Source organism: Oncorhynchus gorbuscha, linkage group LG08, assembly GCF_021184085.1.
Source record: "Oncorhynchus gorbuscha isolate QuinsamMale2020 ecotype Even-year linkage group LG08, OgorEven_v1.0, whole genome shotgun sequence".
In the NCBI taxonomy this organism is placed as follows: domain Eukaryota; kingdom Metazoa; phylum Chordata; class Actinopteri; order Salmoniformes; family Salmonidae; genus Oncorhynchus; species Oncorhynchus gorbuscha.
Genome location: NC_060180.1, coordinates 19,611,061 through 19,624,393, shown reverse-complemented (window position 1 = coordinate 19,624,393; position 13,333 = coordinate 19,611,061). Strand labels below are relative to the sequence as shown.

At 42.1% G+C, this 13,333-nt stretch overlaps 1 protein-coding gene across 2 annotated transcripts in view; it reads left to right on the top strand.

The window, feature by feature from the left end:
* The window catches only part of ttc27 (tetratricopeptide repeat domain 27), a 131,473-nt gene that overhangs the window by 3,670 nt on the left and 114,470 nt on the right, over positions 1 to 13,333 (top strand). The window contains exons 2-4 of one of the 2 annotated variants that reach the window (XM_046358711.1): positions 452 to 475; positions 1,749 to 1,929; positions 3,717 to 3,846. In XM_046358711.1, the coding sequence (XP_046214667.1) occupies positions 452 to 475; positions 1,749 to 1,929; positions 3,717 to 3,846 (335 nt within the window). The remainder of the gene's footprint in view (positions 1 to 451; positions 476 to 1,748; positions 1,930 to 3,716; positions 3,847 to 13,333) is intronic. The other variant, XM_046358712.1, reaches the window with a different exon arrangement.

Below are 13,333 nucleotides of genomic sequence, written 5' to 3'. Positions count from 1 at the left end.
AATAATGACAATTACAACAATACTGAATGAACACTTATTTTAACTTAATATAATACATAAATACAATCAATTTAGCCTCAAATAAATAATGAAACATGTTCAATTTGGTTTAAATAATGCAAAAACAAAGCCACACCAGATACTGACTTACTGTTGATCCCCCTTTTTTCAGGGACACATTATTCAATTTCTGTTAGTCACATGTCTGTGGAACTTGTTCAGTTTGTCTCAGTTGTTGGATCTTATGTTCATACAAATATTTACACATGTTACGTTTGCTGAAAATAAAGGATTTTTTTTGTTGTTGCTGAGTTTGAACTTGAAAAAATCATTTTAGGCATTTTTGATAAATGGCATTAAAGCTTAAATGACTATTTTTCATTAACTCATATGTTTTACAACTCTTTAAGCTTTGAAATGATATCAAACTAAATCGTTTTTTTGTTTTCAGGAATGATGACATGGATGTCTCATGGTAGGGTGGGGGTATGCAAAATGGGTCAACTTTGAGCACCTCGATCTCTTGAATTTTTTTGTTTTGGCATTCAGGTCCAAAATGTCACTTTCTGACCACTTCTACCTTGGGCAAAACATGAATGGATGGATTAATTCAAATCAATAGGGGTGCCTGTAGCTTTATCATTGGAAGCATTGGCTTTGGTGTACTGTGGCTGTCCCAATCTATTTTCTCCCAAAGTGTGCACTTGTTCACTTCCCTTGGATTTGAAAGGACATTACTGGTTTATGGAAAGTCTTTGGCCCATGCCCACCAATCCAATGCTTTTACATTTGTGGGTACTAGAGATTGTTGGGATGCACGCTGTGTGTGTGTGCCAGTTTGTGGGAGTGTTTTAGTTTGCTTAGGTTTGCCAGTCTTCTGATACTGTACACCTTGCCTCTCCTCCTTCCCGTTGCTCTCTCTCAGCCCTCACTCATTCCCATCAGTGAAGCGCAATGCAATCAATGCTAATGAGCCCAGCCAGCCTCCCTGCTCATAAAGAACTAATGAAAGCTGTATAGACGCTGAAGCCAAGCACACAACCAATGCATAAAATGCAATTACTCCAGGCTGAGACACCTTGGCCTCATAGATGTTCTCTTTATAATTTAATATTTTGTTCCTCTTCCTCCCCCTTCAGCAATGCCCCTCCAACAGCTATAAGTCTGCATGCACACACCAAATGATCATCTGCAGGGCATTGTTCAATATTCTCATTTTGCTAATGGGAATATGGAGTTGGATTAACAATTTGCGAGAAACAATATAAGACAAATGAAAGTAGGTGTGTTGTGGAGGTAAGAGGCCCTTGGAGTGAGGTACAGCGTATGGTCCAGTGGCATGCTTGATTTTCTCCTTTCCTGGATGGTAATGGTTCTGGGACAACAATAACGAGATGGTTTGGCTATAATACTTTGACTCTAAACAAGTAGCCTTTGAGGTAATTTGAATTGGATGTAGCGGAATCTGGGGGATAATGATCCACCTATTTCAAACAATGAGGCTGTACCTTAGTGCCTTTCAAAGCTAATGGGTGTTCCACAGAGAAATGAGACTACGCCATGCAGTCAAAGGAGAAACTGTTCAGACCATGGTGAATAGCGTCAGAATAACTAAATACTTAGGCTATGGTTTAACAATCCTGTTTTGAGCCACCCATTATTACAGATACACACACGACGCATCTCTGTCATTGCCATTTTCCTGTGTTACCTCTTTATCTCACTGCTTCTTATTGTTTCCTTTCCAGAGGCAGGTCCCCTGCTGCAGTCCCTGTTCGATGGAGACTTTGAGGCGGTGCTGCTGAGTCCTCAGGTCCTGGACCTGCTTGGTGGTGGAGACTGCAGCGACGGAGAGTCCATCGATGCCTACCTGGAGAGACGGGTCCTGGCCTACCTCAACGACAGCACACAGGAGGACAAGGCTGACCGGTAAGAAACAATAACTGAGTAGGGATCTCATGCTGACACCTTCAATGTTAATCAATTCATTGAATAAAGTTTTTTTAGTGCTGGGCTGGAACAAAAGCCTGCATACTCTAGCTCTCCAGGATCCAAGTTGGTGGACACTTACATAAGGCTTTATTATAAACAAGGCTAAACAAGATTGAATATGCTTTCATATAAGCCAACAGATTGCCTTTTTAAGTGTACAGCAATATGAATGAATAAAATTATCTTCATGTAATAGAGACTTTTCTAATGATAACCTTAAGTTTAAACTCTACTAAAACGGCAGTATCAATGAATATTAATTCTGGTAAATGAATGCTCAGTTTGTTGTGAGCGGCATTGTGGTACCACTGGCAGCAGAAAGCCAAAGACTGTTACACTAGGTGTGTAGTCTGTTTTATAAATGTGCAATAAGCATAAAACACAATTCTATAAGGAATAGCAACTCGTTCTCATTCTGAGAAATAGGGTAAGCCACTTGATTTCAACATCTGAACGAAGTGGGCAGTCTAGCATGCTGTTCAAACAGTTGGAAACGGACAGAACGGTGTGTGTGTAACAATTCAACTGTTCTATGTTAGCAAGCGTATAGATCCATGTTGGCTAAACTTATAAAGATCTGTTTACTCGCTAGAATGTGGGCTTGTGGTGAAGAGAGCGTTTGAGACCTGTATTAATTCTCTATAATGCCTGCCACAAGAAGTTAGTCATTATTAGTGAAGGTGGATTTTGAATGGTTCTGGTTAAAATTGTAACAAGTGTATTCTCATATTTTTTTGTGGGTCTTACGGTTGTGGATAGCTTCTATTTTGCCTAGGTACAATTTCACAAGCCCTGATTTCATTAGATTATTGCTGACTGTTTGAAATGCAGTGTATTTGACCTTTAGTTGCACAACAAAGCTTATTTAGAGAGCATAACAAAAAAATCATGATATGTATTGTATGAATCACCCATAAATCATGTTTTTTTTGTGATGATTTTTCGGCCATAACGCCCAGCCCCAGTACACAGTGACTTTTATTGAGGGGAGTGATAGGAGAATTACCAGGCACGGGCTGTTCCCTCACTGAATGGAGCCCAATGAAGCTTCCTGCTACATGAATTAATAATTTTTAATAAGAACAGCTTAACATCTCCTCCTGTCCCGTGGGAGAATGGGTATTTCAGCAGGTTTTGCTACTCTATCCCCCTCCTGTATTGGATCTATTATTTCGGTCTCTTTCCATTTTCTGCGTTGTCAGCTAGGTGTGTTGGAGAGGCCTGTACGGTGTGTATCCATAGCTTTAATTGATGGGAAGCAGTTCCTCTTTACCCTGAGTCTGTGTCCGGACAGCCCAGTCACCCTATTGAATGAGTCCTGCTCTGAGGACTGGAGCAGCCCGCTGTGTCCACTTCGGGAAGGCTGCTGCCCTGATTTGCAGTGTGGAGATTAAATGACCGTATCTTCAGTGTTTCTTTCTCCCCCTTCGTCTCTGTACTGAGCTTGTGGTCGCTTGTTTTGGAAGCCTCGTTTTATTGCTTCTCTTCCTCTGAACTCCCTTTCATTTAGTTCTCTCGCCTTTCTGTTGCTCCTCCTTTGTTCTGTTCCCTGTTTTAGTTTTTCTCTAGTGTCTAATAGTTCTGTGTTCTGTGCCTTCCCTCTGGTCTCCCTCATCGTTCTTTCTCTCTGTCCCCCAGACTATCTGCCCCCCCACCCTACACTCACGGATCTCGTTCCTATTCATTGTGACATTACGTTCTGTTTCCTTTCTTCTCTTTCTCAGGGAGAATGCCTTGCTGGCCCTGGCGGTGTCCTGCCTGCACCTCTTTGCCCAGAGTAACTGGACGGGTCCCCCTGTCGCCATCCATGTCCCTGACCTGCTTCCTCCGGCCCTGCTCACCTCCCTCACTGAGGTACAGTAACAGCAGGGTTTTTGTTACGAAAATGTGGCGCCGGACAAAGTGACTGGGAAAATGTTAATTTACTGCCCATTTGATAAATTTACCGGAGTCATAGGCATTGGATGCTTAAGAAGTCATGCTTTCTGGTGAATTATTTTAAATTATTGTATTTATGTATAGACAGGAGTAATTATATAATTTTGGCACATTTATTTTCATTTACTTCCCGATTGGACCCACCGCTATACCATTTATCTCCTGTCCTATTGGTTTTTATATCAACTTTCTTTCGTTGTCAATTAGCCAAAGGCACAATCCTATCAGCAATCCATCCTAGTTGTTGCATCTTTAGATTCCTCCTCTTTCTAAGTTTCTCAGAGATTTTAATCTGTCACATATGGAACCACGGTGTGCTGTTCAGAATGATATTGTTGGCGCATTGGTCTAAGGCACTGCCACTAGAGATCCTGGTTCGAGACCAGCTGGCCTCGACCGCGAGACCCATGGGGCGGTGCGCAATTGACCCAGCGTCGTCTGGGTTAGGGGAGGGTTTCGGCAGGGATGTCCTTGTCCCATCATGCTCTAGCCACTCCTGTGGCGGGCCGGGCACATGCACGCTGACACGGTCGCCGGGTGTAGTGTTTCCTCCGACAAATTGGTCTTCCGGGTTAAGCGGGCATTGTGTCCAGAAGCATTGCAGGTTGGTTGGGTTGTGTTTTGGAGGACGCACGGCTCCAAAACAGTGACGTTGCAGTGATGAGACGAGACTAACTACCACTTGGATACCACGAAATTAGGAGAAAAGAAAAAGAAAGTGGATACAAATATTTTTCAAAAATAAAGTATTTTCCCACAAAATGCATTTTGTCAAATGTTTGAAAATTAAGTTTCATTGGTGATTACATGAGTTGCATGTTCTGTTAAGATGCATTACCATAATCTTAATGTGATTTGTGGGTGAACACCTTAATGGGTTATCCTTTTAAGGATCCACCCCCTTTTTCAATTTTCCCTAAAATGACTTACCCAAATCTAACTGCCTGTAACTCAGGCCCTTAAGCAAGGATATGCATATTCTTGGTACCATTTGAAAGTAAACGGTGAAGTTTTTGGAAATGTAACACAATCGATCTGGTAAAAGATCTGGTAAAAGATTACAAATAAATATATTCCCCTACATTCCTTTCACATTGTAATAGTACAAATAAAAAACAATCGATCTGGTAAAAGATTACAAATAAATATATTCCCCTACATTCCTTTCACATTGTAATAATACAAATAAAAATCAAACTGTTCTTTTGTATTTTTTTTGTACCATCTTTGAAATGCGAGAGAGTCCATAATGTATTATTCCAGCCCAGGTGCAATTTAGAGTTTGACCACTAGATGGCATTAGTGCTTGCAAAGTTTTAGACTGATCCAATGACCCATTGATTTTCTGTTCAACATTGTGTCAAGACTGCCCAAATGTGCCTACTTTGTTTATTAATAACTTTATGTTCAAAACTGTGCACTCAAACAATAGCATGGTATTCTTTCTTGCACAGGAGTGTTGTAATGGCTACTGTAAATTGGACAGTGCAGTTAGATTAACAAGAATTTCTGCAAATATCACATGTCTATGTCCTGGAAAAAGTTATTGTTACTTACAACATCATGCTAATCACATTAGCCTTCGTTAGCTCAACCGTCCCATGGACACAGATCCTGAAGAAGTAAAAAAAAAAAAAAAAAACTGTATTCTGTAGCGTTAAGATTTTCCCTTCACTGGGACTAAGGGGCCTAGCCCGAATTGTGAAAAACTGACCCAGACCAATATTCCTATACAGTGTGTGCTGCTCGGCCATAGAAACCCATTTCATGAAGCTCTCGAAGCACCGTTCTTGTGCTGTTGTTGATTCCAAAGACAGTTTGTTGTAACCGAGGACAGAAGATTTTTAGGCGCTATGAGCTGCAGCACTCAGCGGTCCCGTTCTGTGAGCTTGTGTGGCCTACCATTGTTGCTCGTAGACGTTTCCACTTCACAATAACAGCACTTAAAGTTGACCGGGGCAGCTCCAGCAGGGCAGGAATTGGATTAACTGACTTTTTGGAAAGGTGGCATCCTATGACGGTGCAACGTTGAAAGTCACAGAGCTCTTCAGTAAGGCCATTCTTCTGCCAATGTTTGTCTATGGAGATTGCATTGCTGTGTGTAAGATTGTATACACTTCAACAACGTGTGTGGCAGAAATGGCCAAATCCACTTATTTGAAGGGGTGTCCACATACTTTTGTGTATATGTGGTGTACCTTAATACCGACCTTGTGCCATACCTGTGTATTTGGTAATTCGGCATTGAACACAAGGGGCGGTGTTTCCAAACACCACTAATAGCATTGCTAACCTTGGGATTACAGACTAACACGTACATGTAAAATCACATAGAGAATGCTAACGAGCGCATTGCATGATAATATATTAAAACTTTAGTTCCTCACAGTAAGCTATTGCATTTATTATTATTTTTTATCCAACAATCCCCTATTCAATAATCCGCGGTGTGAAAGAGCAATGGATGTTTTAGGGCTACTGCTGCATTGGCCTATAGGCTGAGTTCCATGCACTCATTTCATTAGCTGCCAAATTGTAAGCTTCCTCCGGACTTTCAAAAATTATTGCTTTCATAATTCCATGGTCGAATTTTGCCTATAGGCTACTTTGAGACACCTCATAATATGAAATCAAACATTCAGGTTTTGAACAATTCTATTTTCAAAATGCATAGTGCCTCCAGCTCACATTGTAAAATAGCGGGTGACGTGCTGATAGCCTGTTGCCTGCACTTGATTGGTGAGCTTCCATTACCAGTTGAGTAATAAAAATAGTAGCTCTTTATAATCGTGCACCAACACTGTTTCACACGCGATTGCTTTTAGAATTGTTGCGTAATGAATGGGCTTATGAAAGCACTTTTTACTTCAGCAGCAACCAGCTGAGGAGATGCAGGAGAACTCCCGCTCATGTGTTGTGTTGGATAAATAAGATGCATGATGACGAAAGAAAATATACACGGGCCAATTTAATTACACTAAATTATGAAAATGAACAGACTGATGAGCATGACGGAAAATTGTGTTTACATTGACTGGTATTTCCATCAATGAATATAAAGCATTATTTTGCAATGTGATTTTTTTTTCCTTCTCCTGGTCAATTTGGCCGGGAAGTTTTATCTGCTTTTATTTTTATCAGCACTTGCCAAATAAGACACCCTGAGTAACAGTAACTCCATCTCATTTTCTCTACTTAAACTACAGGCACACTGCTTTTTAAAATGCATCCACAGCCACCCTTCTCCCAAGGTCTGACCTAGAGGAGCTCAACCTTTTAGACTGTTCTATTTCCCTGAGAAGACTTCACCAGCCCATCAACTGTTTTAGAAGCTGATTTGATTTTGGATGCAAGAATTGCGTTTGTGGCAGCACTGTGACTCTCTGACATGGTTTGATGAATGGTGAGGACAGACTACCCCTTGTACCCTTTGCTCTGGGTAATGAGGATGTATAGAGTGAGTCTGCGGAGGAAGGCATGAAGTAGTGTTGCACAGTAGAACAGAACCATGGTAATATCACAGTATCAAAAAGTCATGATACTTATGAGACCAACATTTTGGAGTACTGTAGTACCATTTCATATGATATTATCACATTTTTCGTCCCTTCCAATCTGGAGAACCAGTTGGCACCTGTTATGAAATGTTTCTAAAGTCAGTTTTACTTATAAATTCAGTTAAATTTAAGCAACAGCAACTAATAGTATTGTAAGCACCAGTCCAATAATGTCACTTTCATGCACATCTCACATGTGGTAGCTGTAATCAGCCAGCAGGCAAGCCACATGTCCTTCCAGCCATCCCTCACCTGCTTCTGTCTGCTCTTCATACGCCTCTATCCATCAAATCAGTTTTTTAAATAGAATTTAGCCGTGATGGCGAGTGGGGATGCAGACCATGGTGAGTCTACTGTTACATTTTGATACATTGAAGCAGAGCGAGCAAAATGATATATTGTATCATTTCAATGCTTGGTATAACCAAGTGCACAGTTCAGTCTGTGTAGGCTTTGCAATTGCAAGTTCGCTGTCATACAGCCTCTGAGTAATAGAGGTAAAATGGAGCATGCTTTTATTTTTATTTCACCTTTATTTAACCATGCTGGCCAGTTGAGAACAAGTTCTCATTTACAACTGCCACCCGGCCAAGATCAAGCAAAGCAGTGTGACAAAACAAGAGTTACACACAGGATAAACCAACATACAGTCAATAACACAATAGGATGTGCAAATGTAGGAAGTTAATAAATAGGCCATGGAGGCGAAATAATTACAATTTAGCATTAACACTGGAGTGATAGATGTGCAAGTAGAGATACTGGAGTGCAAAAGAGCAAGAAGATAAGTAACAATATGGGGATGAGGTAGTTGGGTGTGCTATTTACAGATTGGCTCTATACAGGTACATTGATCAGTAAGCTGCTCTGACAGCTGATGCTTAAAGTTAGGGGGATATATAAGGCTTCAGTGATTTATGCAATTCGTTCCAGTCACTGGCAGCAGAGAACTGGAAGGAAAGGCGGCCAAATGAAGTGTTGGCTTTAGGGGTGACCGGTGAAATATACCTGCTGGAGACTGCTACAGGTGGGTGCTGCTATGGTGACCAGTGAGCTGAGATAAGGTGGGACTTTACCTAGCATAGGCTTATAGATGACCTGGAGCCAGTGGGTTTGGCAACAAATATGTAGCGAGGCACAGCCAATGAGAGCCTACAGATCACAGTGGTTGGTATTATATGTGGCTTTGATGACAAAACGGATGACACTGTGATAGACTGCGTCCAATTTGCTGAGTAGAGTGTTGGAGGCTATTTTATAAATGACATCGCCGAAGTCCAGGATCTGTAGGATTGTCAGTTTTGAGGGCATGTTTGGCAGCATGAGTGAAGGAGGTTTTGTTGTGATAGGATGCCAATTGTAGATTTAATTTTGGATTGGAGATGCTTAATGTCAGTGTGGAAGGAGAGTTTACAGTCTAACCAGAAACCTAGGTGTTTGTAGTTGTCCACATATTCGAAGTCAGAACCGTCCAGAGTAGTGATGCTAGACGGGCGGGCGGGTAGCAATCGGTTGAAGAGCATGCATTTAGTTTTACTAGCGTTTAAGAGCAGTTGGAGGCCACGGAAGGAGAGTTGTATGGGATTGAAGCTCGTCTGGAGGTTAGTTAACAGTGTTCAAAGAAGGGCCAGAAGTATACAGAATGGTGTTGTCTGCGTAAAGGTGGATCAGAGAATCACCAGCAGCAAGAGCGACGTCATTGATATATACAGAGAAAAGAGTCGGCCCGAGAATTGAACCATGTGGCACCCTCATAGACTGCCAGAGGTCCGGACTACAGGCCCTCTGATTTGACACACTGAACTCTGTCTGAGAAGTAGTTGGTGAACCAGACGAGGTCGTCATTTGAGAAGCCACGGCTATTGAGTCTGCCGATAAGAATGCAGTGACTGACAGTCGAAAGCCTTGGCCAGGTCGATGAAGACTGCCGCACAGTACTGTCTTTTATCGATGGCGGTTATGATATCGTTTAGGACCTTGAGCGTGGCTGAGGTGCAACCATGACCAGCTCTGAAACCAGATTGCATAGCGGAGAAGGTACGGTGGGATTCGAAATGGTCGGTGATCTGTTTTGTTAACTTGGCTTTCGAAGACTTTAGAAAGGCAGGGTAGGACAGATATAGGTCTGTAACAGTTTGGGACTAGAGTGTCTCCCCCTTTGAAGAGGGGGATGAACATGGCAGCTTTCCAATCTTTAGGGATCTCAGACAATATGAGAGATGTTGAACAGGAACCAATATACACAGGCAGTTAGGAAAGCAAAGGCTAGCTTTTTCAAACAGAAATTTGCATCCTGTAGCACTAACTCCAAAAAGTTCTGGCACACTGTAAAGTCCATGGAGAATAAGAGGCACCTCGTCCCAGTTGTCCACTGCACTGAGGCTTGGAAACGTTGTCACCACTGATAAATCTACGATAATCAAGAATTTCAATAAGCGTTTCTGTGGGCACCAGTTAAGCCAGGTGAGGTCTCCGCGTGTGTGGGGTGGGGCAATAGAGCTATCTAAGGCATGTTGAGCAGGACTGAGTGCTCTACAGTGAAATAAAACAGTAAGAACTAGCCAACACAGCAGTAGACAAGGCGTATTGGAGAGATTCAGAAAGCATTCACAGGTGTCGATCAGGAGAGTTACGACAACAATGGGTGAATGGCGATGAATGGGCAAGAGCGGGTCAGTTAGCTTTACAGCAAAGAGAGCATGCACATTTGATATAATTTCACAAACCATACCACGGGCTGTTTTTAAACAAAGCCCAGGTTGTTAATTAGTTTGATAACAAACAATGTTGTTCAGTCATGTTACCTACCTAGCTAACAACATTGAATTGACAGTAGCTCTTGCCAAATTTGATTGGCCTAGGAAGTAAGGAAAATGGTCTGCTACTTAGATGTGCTTCAAATGTAGGATTTACGTAGGCCTAATGTAAGCCTAAACTATATCTTTATATCAAAAATCTATCTTTCTGGGTCTTCCTACATTCTGTTTGGGAGCGGTATGTGTTTGTGGGAGAGATGGTGGTGTGTATTTTTATGAGAGGGAGATTGTCCGTTAACTGAAGAATAAACAAGAATTCATGCAGTTTTCCAATGACATGCAGATCATTATGCATGTATGTATATTCCTCCCTTTCCTCTAGCCAAATCACCAGCAGTCCTTTGCAAATATGAGCAAATAAGCCTATGCAATTTTATTATACAGTCAAGTTTGGAGTTATTTGAAAATATGTTGCATTGAGTAGAAGTGTGAATACAACGGGTGTAGACTTTACTGTGAAATGCTTGCTTACGAGCCCTTCCCAGCGACGCGGAGTTGATTTTTTAAAATAAAAAATAAATATGACCCACCACCTGGATTCCTATGTAGTAAAATTTGAAATAGCTTTTTTACTTTGGATAAAAGTCGACTCGGAGCTAGAAAATTGTATATCGTACACTACAGTTGAGGAACAATGGGAAAGTAATTCTGCTTTGAAAGTTGATAAACTTGTAACCATACTTTTGAGAAAATACACCTTGAATGTATTGGTACATCTACTGGAGAGCTCTTGTCTACACCCATTCAGCATAGTTCACACCCTCTTAAGACTTAGCCCCCCCCATTTCTTTAATGATCACTTGAGGCCATGTGCTAAACCGAGTGAATAAGCTAGTGTAGTAAACAACCAGTGGTGAAATTAGTAGTAAAAATGCACTTTTTAAAAATCTAGTTCTCTGCCTATTTCCTAATCTGATTTTGGTGCAGGTCATGTTCTTCACATTATCATCTATATCAAATAAAATCAATATTTATTTGTCACATGCAGAAGGTGTAAACGGTACATTTGAAATGGTTACTTGCATAGTGGAGTCTTTTTTTTTTGTTGGTGTTTTTTGTTGAATTTTCCCCCTTTTTCTCCCCAATTTTGTGGTATCCAATTGTTTTTTAGTAGCTACTATCTTGTCTCATCTCTACAACTCCCATACGGGCTCGGGAGAGATGAAGGTTGATAGTCATGCGTCCTCCGATACACAATCCAACCAAGCCGCACTTCTTCTTAACACAGCACGCATCCTACCCGGAAGCCAGTCGCATCAATGTGTCAGAGGAAACACTGTGCACCTGGCAACCGTGGTTAGCGCGCACTGCGCCCGGCCCACCACAGGAGTTTCTGGTGCGCGATGTTGCATTGAGGATATCCCTACCGGCCAAGCCCTCCCTAACCCGGACGACGCTGGGCCAATTGTGTGTCGCCCCACGGACCTCCAGTTCGCGGCCGGTTACGACATTCTGGGCGTGAACCCAGAGTCTCTGGTGGCACAGCTGGTGCTCCAGTACAGCGCCCTAAACCACTGCGCCACCTGGGAGGCCTCGTGGAGTGTTTTTTTGTTTAGACATGTGAACAATGAACCATTATCTCAACTCTAATGCAGTGTTCAAAACAACTGAGAACTCTGAAAAATACATTTGAAATGGTCATCCAACTCGGAATTCCAACTCAGCACCCCGGGACTCCTCCTAGAGCTCCGTCTTTCTGACCTGAAGATCAGACATCATGATTTGACCTCGTATTTTTCCGAGTTCCCAGTTGTTTTGAATGCGGCATTACTACTGTGAACCGTGCGTGAATCTGCAGGTAACAAAAGCTAACTAACTAGGGTCAATGTTGCATAGCTAGCTAACATTAGGCTGGTACTGGCAATGACAATGACTTTCTGACAATTAGAAACACATATCTGAAAATGTAGCAAGACACAACTTCTCGGGTTACATGGATGACAACTTCTCCTTCTGTCGTGGATGCCATGGTTGCTCTTATTTTCAAGATGTAATCCGGAGACAGGTGTTTTATACAACAGCCTTCTGTTTTCTTTTCGACTTTCTCCACATTTGGCAATCATTCTCTGCTTCCACCGGGCATTCCACCGATTTCAAAACTCTAACTTCTGTGACAACACTGTCGGTCTCCGTTTCTTCCCCAACACCATCACAAATGAATGCCTGGTTCAATAAATGTTTTTACATAATTCAGGCATTTCCTCATCGTCTGATTCATTTTCAGTATCAGAGCGAGTCAGCACGGCAAGGTCGTCCTCCAGAAAAGAGTCAATCACAACTTTTCCCCACTGATCTTTGTCTAATAGCGCCTGTTAATTTCAGAGCAGCAAGATGGCGTAGCAGTAAGTCGTCCTGTCGTATCGTCTCTGTAAATATCTGTAAATACAGTCTTTTTTTCGTTTTTGATATTTTTCTTCACATATCTTTAAAAACATTTAGCTAAACCTAAGCTTCCAAATACTCTCCTGCAATCCACCTCACCCAATGTAGCTACTTTTCCTAAAGTATTTATATTTACTTCGGAACCGAAACCCCTCAACTGAAGTTAGCCGGCTAACCACCAGCTATGCTAGCGGTCTTCAGCTAACCGGTCATCAGCTAACCTTTAGCTCGGAAAGCTCTCGCCAGTTCGAACAACGCGAGCATAACGGACCTATTTATTTTTTATACCCGGATTCCCTCCGCAAACGGAATTTTTTTTCAGCTGGATCTTCACAACTAGCTATCGAGCTAAACCGCAACCCTGGTTGTTTACTCCTGGCTAGCGTTTCCACCCACGTAGCTTGAAGCTTGCCCGGCCAGAGCTCCTGTGTTCCTAGCATACTCCTGGGCTTCTATACCCGGATCCACGACTGGTCTACCGATGTCACTGCATGAAGAGGAATAACAGACTCACCCCATCGCGACATCCTCCAAAGGCTAACTCTCTAGCCCTCGCTATCTCCTTGCTTGCTAATTCGGCATGCTAACTGCTAGCTTGTTTAGCCCAGGTCCGCTAACTACTACCTTGTTTACCCCGGCCTGCTAATC